Source organism: Silurus aristotelis (assembly GCF_946808225.1).
Source record: "Silurus aristotelis genome assembly, chromosome: 13".
In the NCBI taxonomy this organism is placed as follows: domain Eukaryota; kingdom Metazoa; phylum Chordata; class Actinopteri; order Siluriformes; family Siluridae; genus Silurus; species Silurus aristotelis.
Window position 1 is genome coordinate 21,572,677 of NC_139586.1, and position 16,741 is coordinate 21,589,417.

Here is a 16,741-nt window from a genome sequence, read left to right on the forward strand (position 1 = left end):
CTCACACACGAGGTGGAATCAAAAAGCTTCGAGACGAGCTTTGTACTTTTAAAATAATTAATAAAGTGAAAAAGTACTTTATTTTTCTACATTTACACACTATTATCCTCAAAATAGTCCAATTGCACAGCATTACAGCACCTCCGAGTTCCTGCTACTTCTGGAACGTGTCCTAAAAGTCTACTTTTCAAAGAGCGTCAAGTGTCAGCCTCCACGATTCGGGCAAAATCTCCGCAATGGGGTCAAAACGTTTCTGGAAAAAATCTTTTGGAAGAGTGCGAAATCTGAATCCGAATCCGCCGAGTAGGTGTGGGGGCGGAAGTGAGATCGTGTGGATTGTTCTCCGACGATCACCATGCACAAGTTGCCGGATGCTTTCGACACTTTCGGGGGGTTGAGCTTGCTGAAGGTTGTCCTGAGCTCCCGTCGCCTTCCAGTGATGCTCTTCCGCTCTTGTAGTGCGAATGCCACTCGGAACACCTCGAACGACTCGTTGCAGCATCACCATATGTCAAACGTACATCATGTCAAATGTCTCTGTGGCAGATTTGGCCAGTTTCGTGTAGAATTTCACGTTTGCTCTTTGTTCTGACTTGCTGTCCATGATGAAATTGCAGACGTGGTAACGCACCTAGTCCGAATAGCACCAGTAGTCCATGAAACTTTTTAATACCGCCTCGTATATGGAAGGTGAATCATACACATTTGGACTCCTGAACTCTTAGAAAGAAAGAGAGATTTCAATCGCCAGCACTGCCAAGCAAGCCAAGCTCTTAAACAATGCCCCTAACCTTATCTGCTCCATGGCCACTGTACCATGGTTCACTGTATCATCTGCTTTCTGACTACAACTTTCTGTGTGATCTTTCTCCTACCGTATGCTCATATAATGGAGTCAACAACATCATCACTTCATCCAAAGTGTTCCAATTTAACGGCTTCTAAATTGGACTGACGATTCATTTTACAGAATGTAAAGACCATTAGGAAGAAACACATCTATATAAGGTACTAGGAAGAGTGTAGAAACCTGATGATGTAATGTTCCATTAGGCAAGGCCAATTCCCCATATAATCAATATATAGTGCACTACTGCATGTAGAGTGCAGAAACTATTATTTCCTACTTTCCTTATATATGAAATAGAGAGATGGTTGTGGTTCAGCCGATGTATGCGCTGTGCACTGAAAGGAAGCTAAACGCCTCAATGTCAAAAGCCTTTCTTTACCACACTAAATCGTGATTCGAGGAATATGTCTGGGTGCCGCTGTGTGTTTATGTATAACTGTTTGAAAAACAAAAGGATATAAATCTTTGAGTGGGTTTTCAACTATACACTCCTTTTAACTCTCACACATGCACCCACACAAACACATACACGCCCAAACAGATAGGAACGTTTCTCATTAAGGAAGGCAGAGGCTCTCCTGTGTGAGAGGAGAGTTCTCCCACAAACAAAATATTTCATCTTAATGGGATTCACCTGGATAAATAAAGAATGAATAAATAAAATAAAGGAAACAAGGAGGCAGCCGTTTTCGAGGTCAAACGGGGAGCGAAGAGTCTAGTGTCCTGATAGCGACCTTACTCAGAGCGCCCTCTAGTGTTTAGTGTGTTTCTAAAATCCAAAAACCTCAGTAAGAATGTGGCTTCCAGGTTCGGGCAAAGATACATCAAAATGTACTTAACGACTATCAAAACGACTGTATTTTTGTTTTTTTAAAAGTACCAAAAAAATACTTTTACAAGGAAGCGTCAAATTTCTTCACAAACCTTCCATCATTGGCCTATTTGATCTGTTCCTTCGCCATTACACTGACTCGGTTGATTAAGTAAAATGTTTAATAGCAACAGCTTTTCTCTGGCAGAGTCACACAATAAATCTGACCTATGCAACCGGTTAACAGATAAAATATTCACAGACATAATCCCTGTGATCTCCCAGATGACGGTTAGTTTTAAAGTAACCCACAGTTTAATGTTGAACAGTTTGTGATTGACTCAAAATTGTTTTCTAATTTAGTTACTTGGTGTTTGATAACGAAGGGCTACTTTCCCTCGGCAACACTGACAAACAAGTCGTTCATAAGAAGACGACTGATGGCACCTGCATTCATAGCAACTATTTTCTAACTAATTAATCATTTGATTGTTAATCATAAATGTAATAATATATTATGTCAGACAGTTCTGTATAAATGTTCTCAATTAGTAACTGCTGGAAGGCAAATGGCACTTCTCCTACTTCCCCTTGACGAAGGCCCACAGGTGCTCAATTCGGTTCAGGTCTGAAGACATACTTGGTCACTCCATCACCTTCAGCTTCCTCATCAAGGCAGCTGTCATCTTGGCGATGTGTTTTGGGTAGTTATTATGTTGGAAAACTGGCATTCGGCAAATTTCTGAAGGGAGGACACCATGTTCTGCTTCAGAACCTCACAATACATGTTGAGGCTTCCTTCAGGGATGACGATCATGCAAACCGACGTGTTGCAGTCTGCGGCGTACGGTCTGAGCACTGACAAGCGGACCTTAAGCTTCTGCAACCTCTAAAGCAAAGCTGGGAGCACTCACGCGTCTGTTTTTTAAAGCCAGCTTCTGAACCTGGCGCACAGCATGAGAACTCAACTTCTTTGATCGACACTTGCTGTCTTGGAAAACCTCTGTATGACCCTGGCCACTGTACTGGAACTCAGTTTCAGGGTGTTACTGATCTTCTTATACTATAATTTATAGCCTCGGCCATCTTTGTGGCGAGCAACAATTCTAATTCTCAAATCCTTAGAGAGTCTTTGCATGAGGTGCCATGTTGAACATCCAGTGGTCAGTATGAGAGAATTGTACTCAAAGCACCAAATTCTAACTGCTCTAATACAAGATACACACATTTGTATGGTCCTGTCAAGCAGACAAAAACATGAACATGATGAATAGAACACGTGGCTTTGCATGAAAATACAGCTGTTAACACTTAGGGTGTACTCACTTTTGTTGCCAGCTATTTTAAAAATAATGGCTGTACGTCCAGTAATTTTCAGAGGACAGTAAAGCTGTACTGCTCTACAAGCTGCACATTGACTACTCTAGAATATATCCAAGTTTTATTTCTATAATACTGTCCCCTTGAGGAGATTCTTAAATGGATGCTGCAATGTGAGGGGTGCACTCACTTTTCTAAGATACTGCATATGAAAGGGGCAATTTTATAATGTAATCTGATCATTTGTCTCCTAAATTTCTGTAATTGCTTTTTTTCTTTTTACTAAAGAACACAATAAATTTGAATGTATCCATGGATGGATTCTTTTCATGAGAACAAACTTCGCTAAAAAGAGTTGGCTAATTCACATAATTATCGTGAAGCTGAATCCTCACTGGTAAAAGGGGCCGATCTACAAGAGCAGGTGACACACGTCTGCCTGAAAGCCAGAATCTGCAGGGACTGTGCCTTACAAATGCTCTGATGCTGTGTACAAAGAGAACCAGACAGTCACCAACTTCTAAGATGAAAGAAAAATAAAGCACTTTTCTCCGAAAAAAAAAAAGAAAAAACAAAGCGTGGGCTAAGAATCCAAACCTGGTACATACACTCAGGATATCTTTCTGCCATTTTTTTTTTTACAGTCATTTTTAGAATTACACGTAAGAATTTGAAATTTCTGCATTGTGCTGCATCCCTCTATTCCACACAGATTCTGGGCTGCATCCCAAACAACATTCTACACACAATGCCAAAAAACAAACAAAAAAAGTGTATTAACAGTCTATTAAGTAAAAAAAAGAACGGAGTTGGGGATGCGCTTAATGTATTTGTGACTAAAAACAATCACTTGCTTTCTCTCTCTCTCTTCCATTATTTGCTCGTTTTGCTTACACAGTGTTCAAAGGTCTCCAAACATAACCGGCTAATGGCAGCGCTCTAATGAAAAAACGAGCAGAAACTCAATCCATATCTGTAGATAACATACACAGACTACTAGAGAGCCATGGGTCACCAAATACTTATTTAATATAGGTGATCTAAATGCAGGAAATAAAGCAAAAACATCCAGGCTATGTTAAAGCTGATTCTAGGAAACTGTGGAAACTACACATACCACAAGTTTTATTTAAATTTGCTCAATTTAACAGGTTGAAATCTATAAACCTCCTCAAAAGATACACTGAAATGCTAGCTATCTTGTGCTCTTTTAAGGAAAAAAGAAAATAAAAAAAAAAAGCTTGCCAATGTTCCAACCCAAATTAGGAATAAATTATATTATTATAATTAGACTCTGTCTCTGCTTTTCATGCATATATACTATATATACAGTACAGACCAAAAGTTTGGACACACCTTCTCATTCAAAGAGTTTTCTTTATTTTCATGACTATGAAAATTGTAGATTCACACTGAAGGCATCAAGGGCTATTTGACCAAGAAGGAGAGTGATGGGGTGCTGCGCCAGATGACCTGGCCTCCACAGTCACCGGACCTGAACCCAATCGAGATGGTTTAGGGGTGAGCTGGACCACAGAGTGAAGGCAAAAGGGCCAACAAGTGCCAAGCATCTCTCGGGGAACTCCTTCAAGACTGTTGGAAGACTATTTCAGGTGACTACCTCTTGAAGCTCATCAAGAGAATGCCAAGAGTGTGCAAAGCAGTAATCAAAGCAAAAGGTGGCTACTTTGAAGAACCTAGAATATGACATTTTTCAGTTGTTTCACACTTATTTGTTATGTATATAATTCCATATATAATTCCACATGTGTTAATTCATAGTTTTGATGCCTTCAGTGTGAATCTACAATTTTCATAGTCATGAAAATAAAGAAAACTCTTTGAATGAGAAGGTGTGTCCAAACTTTTGGTCTGTACTGTATATATATATATATATATATATATATATATATATATATATATATATATATATATATATATATATATATATATATATATATATACACATACATACATACATACATATATATATACATACATACATACATTATATATATATATATATATATATATATATATATATATATATATATATATATATATATATATATATATATATATATATATATATATATATATATATATATATATATATACATACATACATACATACATACATACATACATACATACATACATACATACATACACACACACACACATACAGTAGGCAAACTTTTGTGGACACCTGATCATATGATTCATATGTATTTTTTGTTAGTTTATTTAGTCCCCATTCACTGTTATAATTAATAGAGGTTGACCGATTTTACAGATTTTTTACCGATACCGATTGCTAGATGGGATACTGAATAAAAAAAGGAAAAAAAACAGTACTGACTATGAAAATGTGCTGAATGAAATAAATATGAATATTACTTATATTAATAAATATTGAGAAAAATAAAAAGACATGAAACAAAAAGTAACACTCCAAGAAATAAAAAAAAAAAGTTGAAAAAGTTATAAACAGCACGTGTCTTCAGTGATTTATCTCTAGAGGCCGTTCTCGTACTTTATAACGCAACCCGGAAAAACTATCGGTATGGATTTTTCCGATAGCTAATGGTTCCAGCAATCAACAATCGGTGCTGCTTAATCGGCAAAACCAATGAATCGGTCAACCTTGAATAAAAACCTCACTTTTATGGGAAGATTGTGCTCTTTCCACCAAAGTATGTTTGTAAAGTCAGGTACTGATGTAGGTAAATAGGCCTGGGGCTTCGAAACCCAAGTCCTGCCGTGACACGTATTATTAATTCAGGGTTGCATTGGTGCAGCAGTTCTAAGTACATACAACTGACTTTTTTATGAACTGTGCAGATCGAATCACAATCTCTTTAATCTCTTCAGCGCATTTTAATCTAGTAATGAATCCCAGGTAAAGATAAGACTGCGGTTCTGAAGAGAAGTAAACAGAGACAGGAAGTTAAGTTACAGAACAGAGCGATCCAGAGAATTTACTGGAGCCAGTCATAGAGATTTGCATAAAATGGAGACGATCTGAACTCCTGAGCCTGTCGTTGGACTCACAGCTCAGCGTGGGAAATAAACAAACTGGGAAATGAACAGATGCCTGTCTCTTACTGGGGTTTATACACAAGCAGGCTGTCAGAGGTTAAAGCAGGACTAGACATGCTGAGATCATGATCAGAGTGGACAACAGCACTGGCACTTAGGAGAACACACCGATTCAGCCTAGTATCTGAGAAATACACATAGATGCACATGCGAGCGCGCACACACACACAAAGGAAATGGTGCAGTATCGATCGGTTCCTAGATCGTTTTTTGGCCAGGCTTCATTAAACCAAGTTTGTTGAATCCACACACACACACACACACACACACACACACACACACACACACACACACACACACACACACACACACACACACACACACACACACACACACACACACACACACACACACACACACACACACACACACACACACACCTATTATTTAAGCCCCTGGCACTCCTGCATGCACCTGCCTGTGATCAGGGCCACTTTGAAATTTTATCCACTAGAGAAAAGAGCCAAAGACAGCATACATCTATTTATCTCTCTCTAACACACATAAAACACACACACACACACACACACACACACACACACACACACACACACACACACACACACACACACACACAACCTGCAACAGAGATCCTATTTTTACTTATCAAATATCCATACAATAACACTAAAAACACACATGCACAAAGTGGCATCGAGTGACTACACACCTTTGTTTGTTCTGCGGCAGGGCTTTTGAGTCCACAGCAAACATCTTCGACACAAACACGATGACTGGAGCGGATTCTTCACTGGCACACTCCAAGAATGCTGTAGGGAAAGAAACAATAAAAAACATGATCCATGCCCAGGTTTTTTGACATATGGCTAATGCGATATGACGCAATGTGAGGATTCGGCAAAATCCCTATTATATTATGTATGTTTGTTACACCGGCAGTTTGCTCAGCCAGGTGATAAATGAACACTAGCGATAACACAAACTTTAGCTGCTTATCTGGTTTATTTGTGAGTTTTGCTATAGGTTTTTCATTGCCCTGTTAGAGTTCAGGGGTAAGGACTTGCAGCACAATATGACATAATAATAAGGAAATGCCTCAATCTGTCTACGTACCTGCATCTCAAGTAATATATATTTTTTCATTTTTTATTTTTTTATATAAAAATACATTTATATTAGTGGTGTTGGTAATAGTAATACTATGGGTGTTTGTGGCAGAAGCAGTGATGTTAATAATAGTGTTATAGTTATAATAGTAGTAGGGTTTATGGTGGTGAAAGTAGGAGTGTAAGTGGCAGCAGTAGTTGAGGAATAGTAGTGATAGTTATAGTGGTAGTAATAGTCGTGGTGGTGGAAGTAGTAGGAGTATTAATGGCAGCAGTACTGGTGGAATTGTAGTGATAGTAGTTATAGTGGTAGTAGTAGTGGTGGCGGAAGTAGTAGGAGTATTGGTAGCAGCAGTAGTGGTAGAAACAGTAGGAGTATTAGTGGCAGCAGTAGTGGTGGAATAGTAGTAAAAGTAGTTATAGTAGGAAGATTAGCGGCAGCAGAAGTGGTGAAATTGTAGTGATAGTAGTTAATAGTGGTAGTAGTGGTGGTGGTGGAAGTAATAGGAGTATTGGTGGCAGCAGTAGTGGTAGAAGCAGTAGGAGTATTAGTGGCAGCAGTAGTGGTGGAATAGTAGTGATAGTAGTTATAGTGGTAGTAGTAGTAGGAGTATTAATGGCAGCAGTAGTAGTGAAATAGTTGTGATAGTAGTTATGTAGTGGTGATGGAAATAGTAAAAATATTAGTGGCAGCAGTGGTGGTGGAATAATAAATATTTAAATGATAAATACATTTTCGATTGTAAACCTCAATCCTTTTATGCAGCATAACACACCTATTTACACTGCAGCACCAATTCACTGCATGCATGTGGCTGTCCCTGTTTCACAGCAGACACACTGCTCTGTTTATTCCTCATTCCTCACTCTATAAACACTCTAGAAGCACATGGCAGTTTCATTTAACTTTTAACAGCAAGTGGGCTGGTGCCTTCCAAAATAACACGCTTGACAGTAATATAAAAGTCTTCATAAAATGTCGGTCTTCATAAAAAGGTCACTGTCATAGAGGCAATAAAAGATCAGGGTCTAGAGTCTAATCATTGAGGGGATTTCTTTATGCAGACACATATGGCAAACTGGTCAGATAGTGCAAAAAGTGCAGGTGCGTTGCTCAACACATGTCTATGGAGAAAGGAGAGGTGAACAAAAGAAGAAAAGAGAACATGACAGTGTCTAAGGAGAAAGGAGAGGAAAAAAATGACAGTGAAGATAAACACAGCATCCAGTTCAGCCTGGGCAGGGAAGATCAAGTTTGTCTTTACATCACACTCACATTCACACCACGAATGAAAAGCCACTGGTATTAACACAGGAATGATACAACATTAAAAATAAGACTATAAGCAAATAAAGCCTGATTAAGAAAAAAATACACTGTTGTTTGTTACCACGAAGTCGATCTTTGGGTGCATTAGCATAGCATTTCCCTTCACTTGAACTAGGAGACCCAAACCTGTTCCAGAATGACAACGTTCCTGTGCACAAAGCCAACACCATTAAGATACGGTTTACATGAGATGGAGCGGAAGTGGCCGACCGACCGACTATTCCAATCTCCCACAATCCTCTTCTTTCTCTACGCTCAATAAATATTTTGCGCCATGGAGATGGACAAATTTCTGTTTACAATCAAAGCCAATAAGGGAAGTGAAAAATGTAGGAAAATCTTTAAGTTCATTTGGATGAAAGTTATTCCTCTGTGTAATGACGTTTGCAAGCTGTTTGTTTAGACCATGTGGACTGAAAGTAAATAACAGAAACAGAGGCTTCTTTTTAGCTCTTACAGGTGGTTTTAGTTACATTTTATTCATCACTTCATTCTTTAATTCATTCATTTTTGTCATTTTTCATTTCTTCCTTATTCCCACCCTTTCCTTACTTCTCCTCAACATCTGTATGTTTCTTTTTTCATTCTTTCAACTTTTGCCCTTTTTTCCTTTATACTTACTTTCTATTTCTTTTCTTTTTTGACATCTATTTCTTCTCACCTTCCCTTCTCTGATTTTTCCTTCCTTCCAACTTTAATTTCTTGTTACCCTTTAAACACCTTTCTTTCTTTCTTTCTTTCTTTCTTTCTTTCTTTCTTTCTTTCTTTCTTTCTTTCTTTCTTTCTTTCTCTTTCTTTCTTTCTTTCTTTCTTTCTTTCTTTCCTTCCTTTCTTTCTTTCCTTTCTTCCTTTCTTTCTTTCCTTTCTTCACTCCCATCCTTTTTTCTTTCTCTTTCTTTTACATTTTTCCTTTTATTCTTTCCTCTCCACCCATTTTCCTTCCTTCCTTCCTTTCCTTCCTCCCATCCTTTTTTCTTTCTCTTTCTTTTAAATTTTTCCTTTTATTCTTTCCTCTCCACCCATTTTCCTTCCTTCCTTCCTTCGAATTTTTCCTTTTTCCTTATTTCTCACCTATTTCTTTTTTTTTTTTTCTCCTTTCCTTCCGGGGACTGCAGTACACCGTGTAACAGAGTGAAGTGTTTATGGAGTGTAAATTCACTTACACATCTCATCACTCTGACTCAGCATCCTCCCACTCACTCACTTCTCCTCCCTCCGTTATTACAATAGAATCGTTATCTGTTCTCTCTATTTGCCAACATTTAATTTCCTGTGGAATTTGTGGTCCAATTGTGTGTTCTTAACTTATTTGTTTCCTCTTCGCATCTCTCCATCTGTCCGGGATTTCACTGACCTGCCCGTGTTTCTCGTCACCTCTCACACCTGTCTCACTTTCACTCACCTTTTTTCAGCTGCTGAGTTTTTTCAGGCAGGGAGTCGAACCTGCGCATGCCCACGCTCATCAGCTTCTCCACCCTCTCAGAGCTCATCTCAGTGGGAGATGGCAACTTCTCACAGACCATTGCTGAGACGTGTGGTTAAAAAAAACACTGATGTGGCGCTATATATCCAAACACACACACACACACAGCTGGGAATGAATGGTAAATCTGGTGGTGTAAAGAGCACAGGGCACCTGTTGCCTCTGTGTGTGTGTGTGTGTGTGTGTGTGTGTGTGTGTGTGTGTGTGTGTGTGTGTGTGTGTGTGTGTGAGAAGGTGTTAATTACACACTGTGTGGAAGGAAGCTCCTCCATTTCAGCTGCCTGTGTTGAGGCAGGTGCTGAGGATGTGCGCAAGAAAACTCTTCACAAGTCGGCTAGATCTTCACAGAAACTTCTGCTAAAGTATCAACATATTTCTACCAATTCAAAGAGCATGTGTCCTTTTCATAGTTGTTGGTAAACCAGCCTGCAATGATTAAATGTATACGAGTGAGAGATCAGACTCATTTATAATAGTTAGCAGTAGACTTGCGGTCCATTCCTACTGATTACAGCCAAAAAGGTCAATAAAGGAAGAAAACCATGTAGCAGTAAAGGTGCTGTGGAAAAGGATACAGAGCACCGCCTGAGACAGGGGCAACCACTGACTGCAGATGGCACTCAGAAGCACTTTCGGGTCGGAGTGACGAAGGTCACGGGCCATGACCTTTAACCCCAACGAGGTCACCATTTTCTCCACCTTCTCTTTGTCTCTATGTTAAAACAATATTTAGAGAATTGAGTGGCAGATATTGACAGCAATTAACATACAATCAATGATCATTGGGACATTTACACTGCACTGAATAAAGATCTAATAGGAAGATGAGGGGAAGAAGAATTGAAGAACGATGGAAGATATGTACAAATACACTAAACATACAACTTAGACAAGGACTATAAGCAGACACAAATAGACACTCAAATATTTTATAATTATTCAATCATTATTAAATTGAAGTAGCAAGACAGGCTATTTGTTGCCATGGTAACATTAACAGCAAAGGTCTCACGTGTGTATTTAGTTCAGATCGCATGCATAAATAAGTAACGAGTTTAGTATAAATGCACAAACAGCTCATTTAAGGTTTTAATAAAAACACATTGATTTGGCTTGTTACCGTCTGATGACCACAGCGTCGTATAAACTCCAGATATTGTCCAGGACCAGCTGGACAAAAAGCGGTTTTTTGCCTTTGGACTGAAGAGAAAAGAGACAGAAGGCAAGCAAATCATTGGATCGTCACATGAGCAGTAGCACCCAACAAATCGTCAAAAAGGTTTCTAAATCAGCCAGCTCTTTACTTCATCCATTACTCAGCTGATGTGTTGCCACATGTTTATTACGTGAAAACTGTGTTTATTACATCTGACCACAACTGTCCAGAGCCAAAAATGGAGTATAAATCAAGAATCTGTTCACATCTGTTGCCACAAACTTAATAGAAATCATTAAATACATTTACCGCAATAGGAAATGATAAAAGTTTAGACCAGTTTAGAGGGAGTCGATTTATTTTCTAAAACAGCACGGCTCATACACCAATGCCAGCTCTAAAGTATTCTATTATATTCAACATTCTTCTTCTGGTTATCTGAGATTCCATATCATCTAAAACCCCAACCAATATAATATATAAATAATAAACAGGTTAACTGTGTGCTATTATACACTAGATGGACAAATGGTTGTGGACACGTGACCACAAGATTCATATATGCTTTCAGAACGCCTGTTATTTAATCTTTTTTGTTTCCACTACAAAGGCCTGATTAAGGCCAGGAATTAGACGTCAGAAGGCACTGCATTTACAAGTAAATGTATAATTTGCTGTCTGTCTAAGCCTTAGAAATAAAAGCGAAATATGTGTACTATATCGAATTGTATAGCATCATATTTTTCCCAATGAATCACATTGTGTTGAATCAAATTCAAAACTGCATTGTAGTACATCAATACGTAGTAAATCGTATTGCATCCGTCGCTGCTTCATATTTATCTTTAAATGTACTGTATCGTAGTCTACCCATAGAGATGTAAGTCACATTGCCTTCAGTGATGGTGTTGCACATTGATAATTTGATATACACACACACACACACACACACACACACACACACACGGACTAGGCATAATTTCATGGCCACCGATCAGTCAAAACGTTATGACCACCTGCCTAATATTGTGTTGGTCCCCTTTTGCTGCCATAACAGTCCTGACCCTTCATACATTAACAGTATTAAATTCTTCAGCAGTTTGAGCTACAGAAGCTCATCTGTTGAATTGGACCACAAGGGACAGCCTTTGCTCCCCACATGCATCAATGAGCCTTGGCCGCCGATTCACCACTGTTCCTTCCTTTGAGCACTTTTGAAATATATTGACCACTGCAGACCAGGAACATCCCACAAGAGCTACAGTTTTGGAGATGCTCTGACCCAGTCGTCTAGCATCACAATTTTTATATATATATATAAAATATTTATTCGTGATTAACCTCAACATAATCGCACATTTTTGTATCTTAAATGCTGACATTTCAAGTTTTTAATACTCTAATCAACATGGTCATGGGCAAACTATACTCAACATTGAGCATAAGTGTTTTAATTTAATTATGGTGTTTTAAATGACTTAAATCCTCAGGACACCAGATGAAACTTTTGCTGTTTTCACACAGACAGTTGATGAGGTGATACTGAAGAAACTGTACTACTTTTAACTTTCATACGGATTATATAATCAGACAATATTTGTTCGATGTGTGTTGGTTTATTTAAAAGTAGACATTTCATACTTTCTATTAATATATTTATTACATTTGTGAGTCAATTATTTACTGAGATTCAGGTTGTTTTATTTATGTGTCTGTGAAGTTAAATAAAAAATGGTCAAACAGAAATGCGCGCTGCGTTAATCACGGGTTAACATGTGGCGTTAAAATGAATTTACCTTAATGTGTTACTTTTGACAGCCCTTATATAGACAGACAGACAGACAGACAGACAGACAGACAGACAGACAGACAGACAGACAGACAGACAGACAGACAGACAGACAGACAGACAGACAGACATTTCGCTTGACTGTCTGTCTTGTCCTTGACTGGTCTTTTTCCAATTTTTCTATCTACTATCCAGTATGGATGAGCCCTTAATTCATTGTAGAACAATGTAAGACTCATTTGTTCTGAGATTCTTTTTGCTTCACCACATGTGTATAGAACGTTAGACTTACAGTAGTCTAACTATCCGCTCAACCCAAACTGACTATCCTCCTCTAAATATCTGACTATCCTCCACCTCATTCATTGAATTCTTGCCCTGGGTCTTCCTCCAACTGGCCCTGCTATCTGCTGCAGTTCAATAATGCAAATTCAGCTTTAAATATGTGGTCGTCCAGAGACAAAATTACTTAAAACAGTCACCTAAGCCTATAGGATCAATGCGTTTGACTAGAGGTCATACATCCTGTCTGCATAATGATAAAGAAAATGTCACATGGCTGTCGGAGCAGAATAATCAGCCTGACTGATTAGTCTAGGAGAAACGACAGCAAACGGATAGTCTTGGATATCTTTCTGTACGATGTGTATTCAGGGATTATCTATTGAAGAGCCACACGATTATCAGGCTTACATTAGTTCAAGGAAGTAGGATTAACTTGTGATGAGGTTCACTGTTAGGGCCGGTCGTTTTCCTCAATCAAGACACATTTATTCAAAATTAAAATAAAAAAAATAAACGAAAAGTTTACTCGCTGTCCGGAAAACTTCCAGAGCTAATGTTTTCTCACACTAGCTGACACTATGATTACATGTTTTCAATCTGCCACATGCTCGATGTAACTATGCAAGTGTATACACACACACACACACACACACACACACACACACACACACACACACACACACCCCCCCATGCTTTGGATTCAAGATTTTACAGCTCTGTGCTCTAAAGGAACATAAGCATCAAAAGAATGTCATTATATTTACCTATGCTCTATTTGCATAAATATTTTTACATCTTTATAGCCTTAAAAGCTCCCGTTTTAGATATTCTTTTATTTAATATCAGAATTACCCACTATTTAAATGGCCTCAGATGTGAGTAAGGGGAAAAAAGGATGATAGAGAAGTATGCCATGAATGTTATTAGTGGAGTTAGTGCAGATGTTCAGCTAAGTGGTGATCTGTGTCCAGTCTATTATCTCTGCTTCATTTTGCCCTATGGTTTGAGCTGGATGCTAATGAGACCTCCACTGCAAGTGTGTGTGTGTGTGTGTGTGTGTGCGCATGTATTTATGTGTGTCCCCTCAAGGCCATATAGTGCAGTTTTAGGAGGGAAAAGTGCTGTCCATTAGCATAACCGAGTCTGGAAAGCGAGATGAGTGGATGTCCTAAATGGTACTTGAAAAGCATGATGGCTAAACAGAGGATTGTTACTGTCACATCACACTTTAGACCACTCATCCCAACACCACCACCCCCCTTCCGCACTCTTACACACAGGGCGGGGGATATGAGCTCAAATTTATATGTCTATATTTCCAACCATCCAGATGACACGATGTACCAAAAATAGAGAAATGAAGAAAAGTGGATTTACTAATTATTATTTGATGTTATATTATATGATGTTGATGGGGAGGTGGGAGCCTAATGGTTAAGGCATTGGACTTAGGACACCCCATGGGTGTTTAGTTGTGGGAATTGCGATAAAGTACCGTATTTTCCGGACTATAAGCCGCCACTTTTTTCCCCACTCTTTGAACCAATGCTTAAACAATGAAGCGGCTAATTTATGGTTTTTCCCGGTTTACCAAGCTTCACGCCAAAAAACTGAGCCCCATAAAATTACACCAATGAAATTGCTGAACGGGTTCAGGTGAACCAATGAAACTCTTTATATTAAATCAGATGCGCTCCCACTGAATCGGGCCACACCACATCATAAATATGGATGAGGTTCCTCTGAAGTTTGACCTGCCGCTCACTCTGACTGTCAACAGGAAATGCGAATCATTAGTCATGCTGAAAACAACCGGGCATGAAAACACCGCACTTCACCTGTGTTCTGAGCTGCATGGCATCGGGAGAAAAGCTTCACCGATGGTGATTTTTAAACGCACGACGATGCCAAAAGATAAACTCCCGAGTGAAATTGTTGTGAAAGGAAGGAGGAAGACAGTGAACAATGACTTTCTTGGTAGGCTACTGTTTAGATACAAGCCGTGTAACAGACACTGTCTTTCGTTAAAGCCTGTGTAAAGTTCATTAGTTTCAATGCAGGCAATGCGGCTTATAGACAGGTACGGCTTATTTATGTTCAAAATGAAAATCTTCGTAAAATTCAGTGGGTACGGCTTATATTTGGGTGTGCATAATAGTCTGGAAATTACGGTACTCCACTATGGACAGTCCCAATCCCGGCTGCAAAAGGTGGAGGAAGGCATTGGGCTTACAACCCGACCTTGTAACAAAACTGCTACGGAAACGTCAAGTAGGCAATCAGGCCCTTGCTGCCCAATGTGCCTCATGGCGTGGGAGAAATAAAAAAAAAAATTGTGGTGATGATTATCATTATGCTCAGTCCCACATTTTGTTAGTCCATATTCATCATATGGCACATAGAATACACTCTTAATTATAATCATTGTTATTAATAATAATGGTGATGGTAGTACCATATTATAAACACACATATATATACACAATGAATGCATGATTGACATTGTGGAAGATCTGGAATGGCCTGCTATAGAGCGCTTACCTCTACCCTGTTTAACACGAACACATTTGGGATTAATTGGAAGACTGACTGCCTTCTGACTCTACATCAGTGCCTGAAATAACGAACACTCTTGTGGCTGAATGAGCAAACGTCTCCACAACTGCACTCCAATATCTAGTGGAACATCTTCCCACAATGGAGGTTATTATAGAATCTTATGTTCAGGTGTCCACTGTTTTGTCCTATAGTGTATATTATTGGTTTTCAACCATCACACAATTTTTTTTTTACCAGTATGTGTAGTCTCGTCTTGATTTATGGAATAAAATTTTTTTTTTAAAGTAAATAAGAGGAAACAATTTCTTTTAATTTGGGGCCCATTCGATGCAGTGCCTGAATGTCATAGTGATCAAACGGGCTTTTACACCACACTGGCAGTGTGCAAGTTTTCCATCTCAGACAACAAATGCTTATGAACTAACACAACTCTACTGTACCTGTGCTCCCTTCATGATCTTTTTGGCTTTGACGTTCAGGTAGTAATCCCCCCACAGGGTCTTCTGTAAAAGTTGGACACGGATTCCCATCTTCTGGCTGTAGATCTGTGCAAACTGATGAATGCTAGAATAAAAATGTTATTGTAATGTTCATCTGCACAAGTTGTAAAATCACATACATTTTATATTAGAAAAATAATAATGATTGCATATAAATCATACTGCTATAAACAGTACAAGCAAAATTGTATTTTAATAAATAACAGTGTATATTAATTTTACTGTTCAATAAAGCAATAATAGACACACATACAGTCTGTTCTGCAACAGATCGATGCAAGTAATCAAACTCTTTAGGGGATGTGGTCGCTCAGTGGTTAAGGCATTGAGTTACTGATAAGTAGGTTGGGGGTTCAAGACCTGGTATCGCCAAGCTACTAGCTAGCTAGCTAAATCAGACTTTCCCTAAAAAGCATTTAAGATCTTCCTAAGAAACTAACTAATTGCAGGTCAGATGTTTGAACAAAATGAAAAAAGATCGCTGTCCTG

General features: G+C 38.7%; 1 protein-coding gene across 1 annotated transcript in view; it reads right to left on the reverse strand.

Moving 5' to 3' along the window:
• Positions 1 to 16,741, reverse strand: part of efl1 (elongation factor like GTPase 1) — a 158,108-nt gene that overhangs the window by 131,608 nt on the left and 9,759 nt on the right. Inside the window, exons 8-12 of the mRNA XM_083559045.1 lie at positions 16,193 to 16,316; positions 11,084 to 11,163; positions 10,539 to 10,675; positions 9,883 to 10,005; positions 6,754 to 6,853 (exon numbers count right to left, since the gene is read on the reverse strand). Of these exons, the coding sequence (XP_083415171.1) occupies positions 6,754 to 6,853; positions 9,883 to 10,005; positions 10,539 to 10,675; positions 11,084 to 11,163; positions 16,193 to 16,316 (564 nt within the window). The remainder of the gene's footprint in view (positions 1 to 6,753; positions 6,854 to 9,882; positions 10,006 to 10,538; positions 10,676 to 11,083; positions 11,164 to 16,192; positions 16,317 to 16,741) is intronic.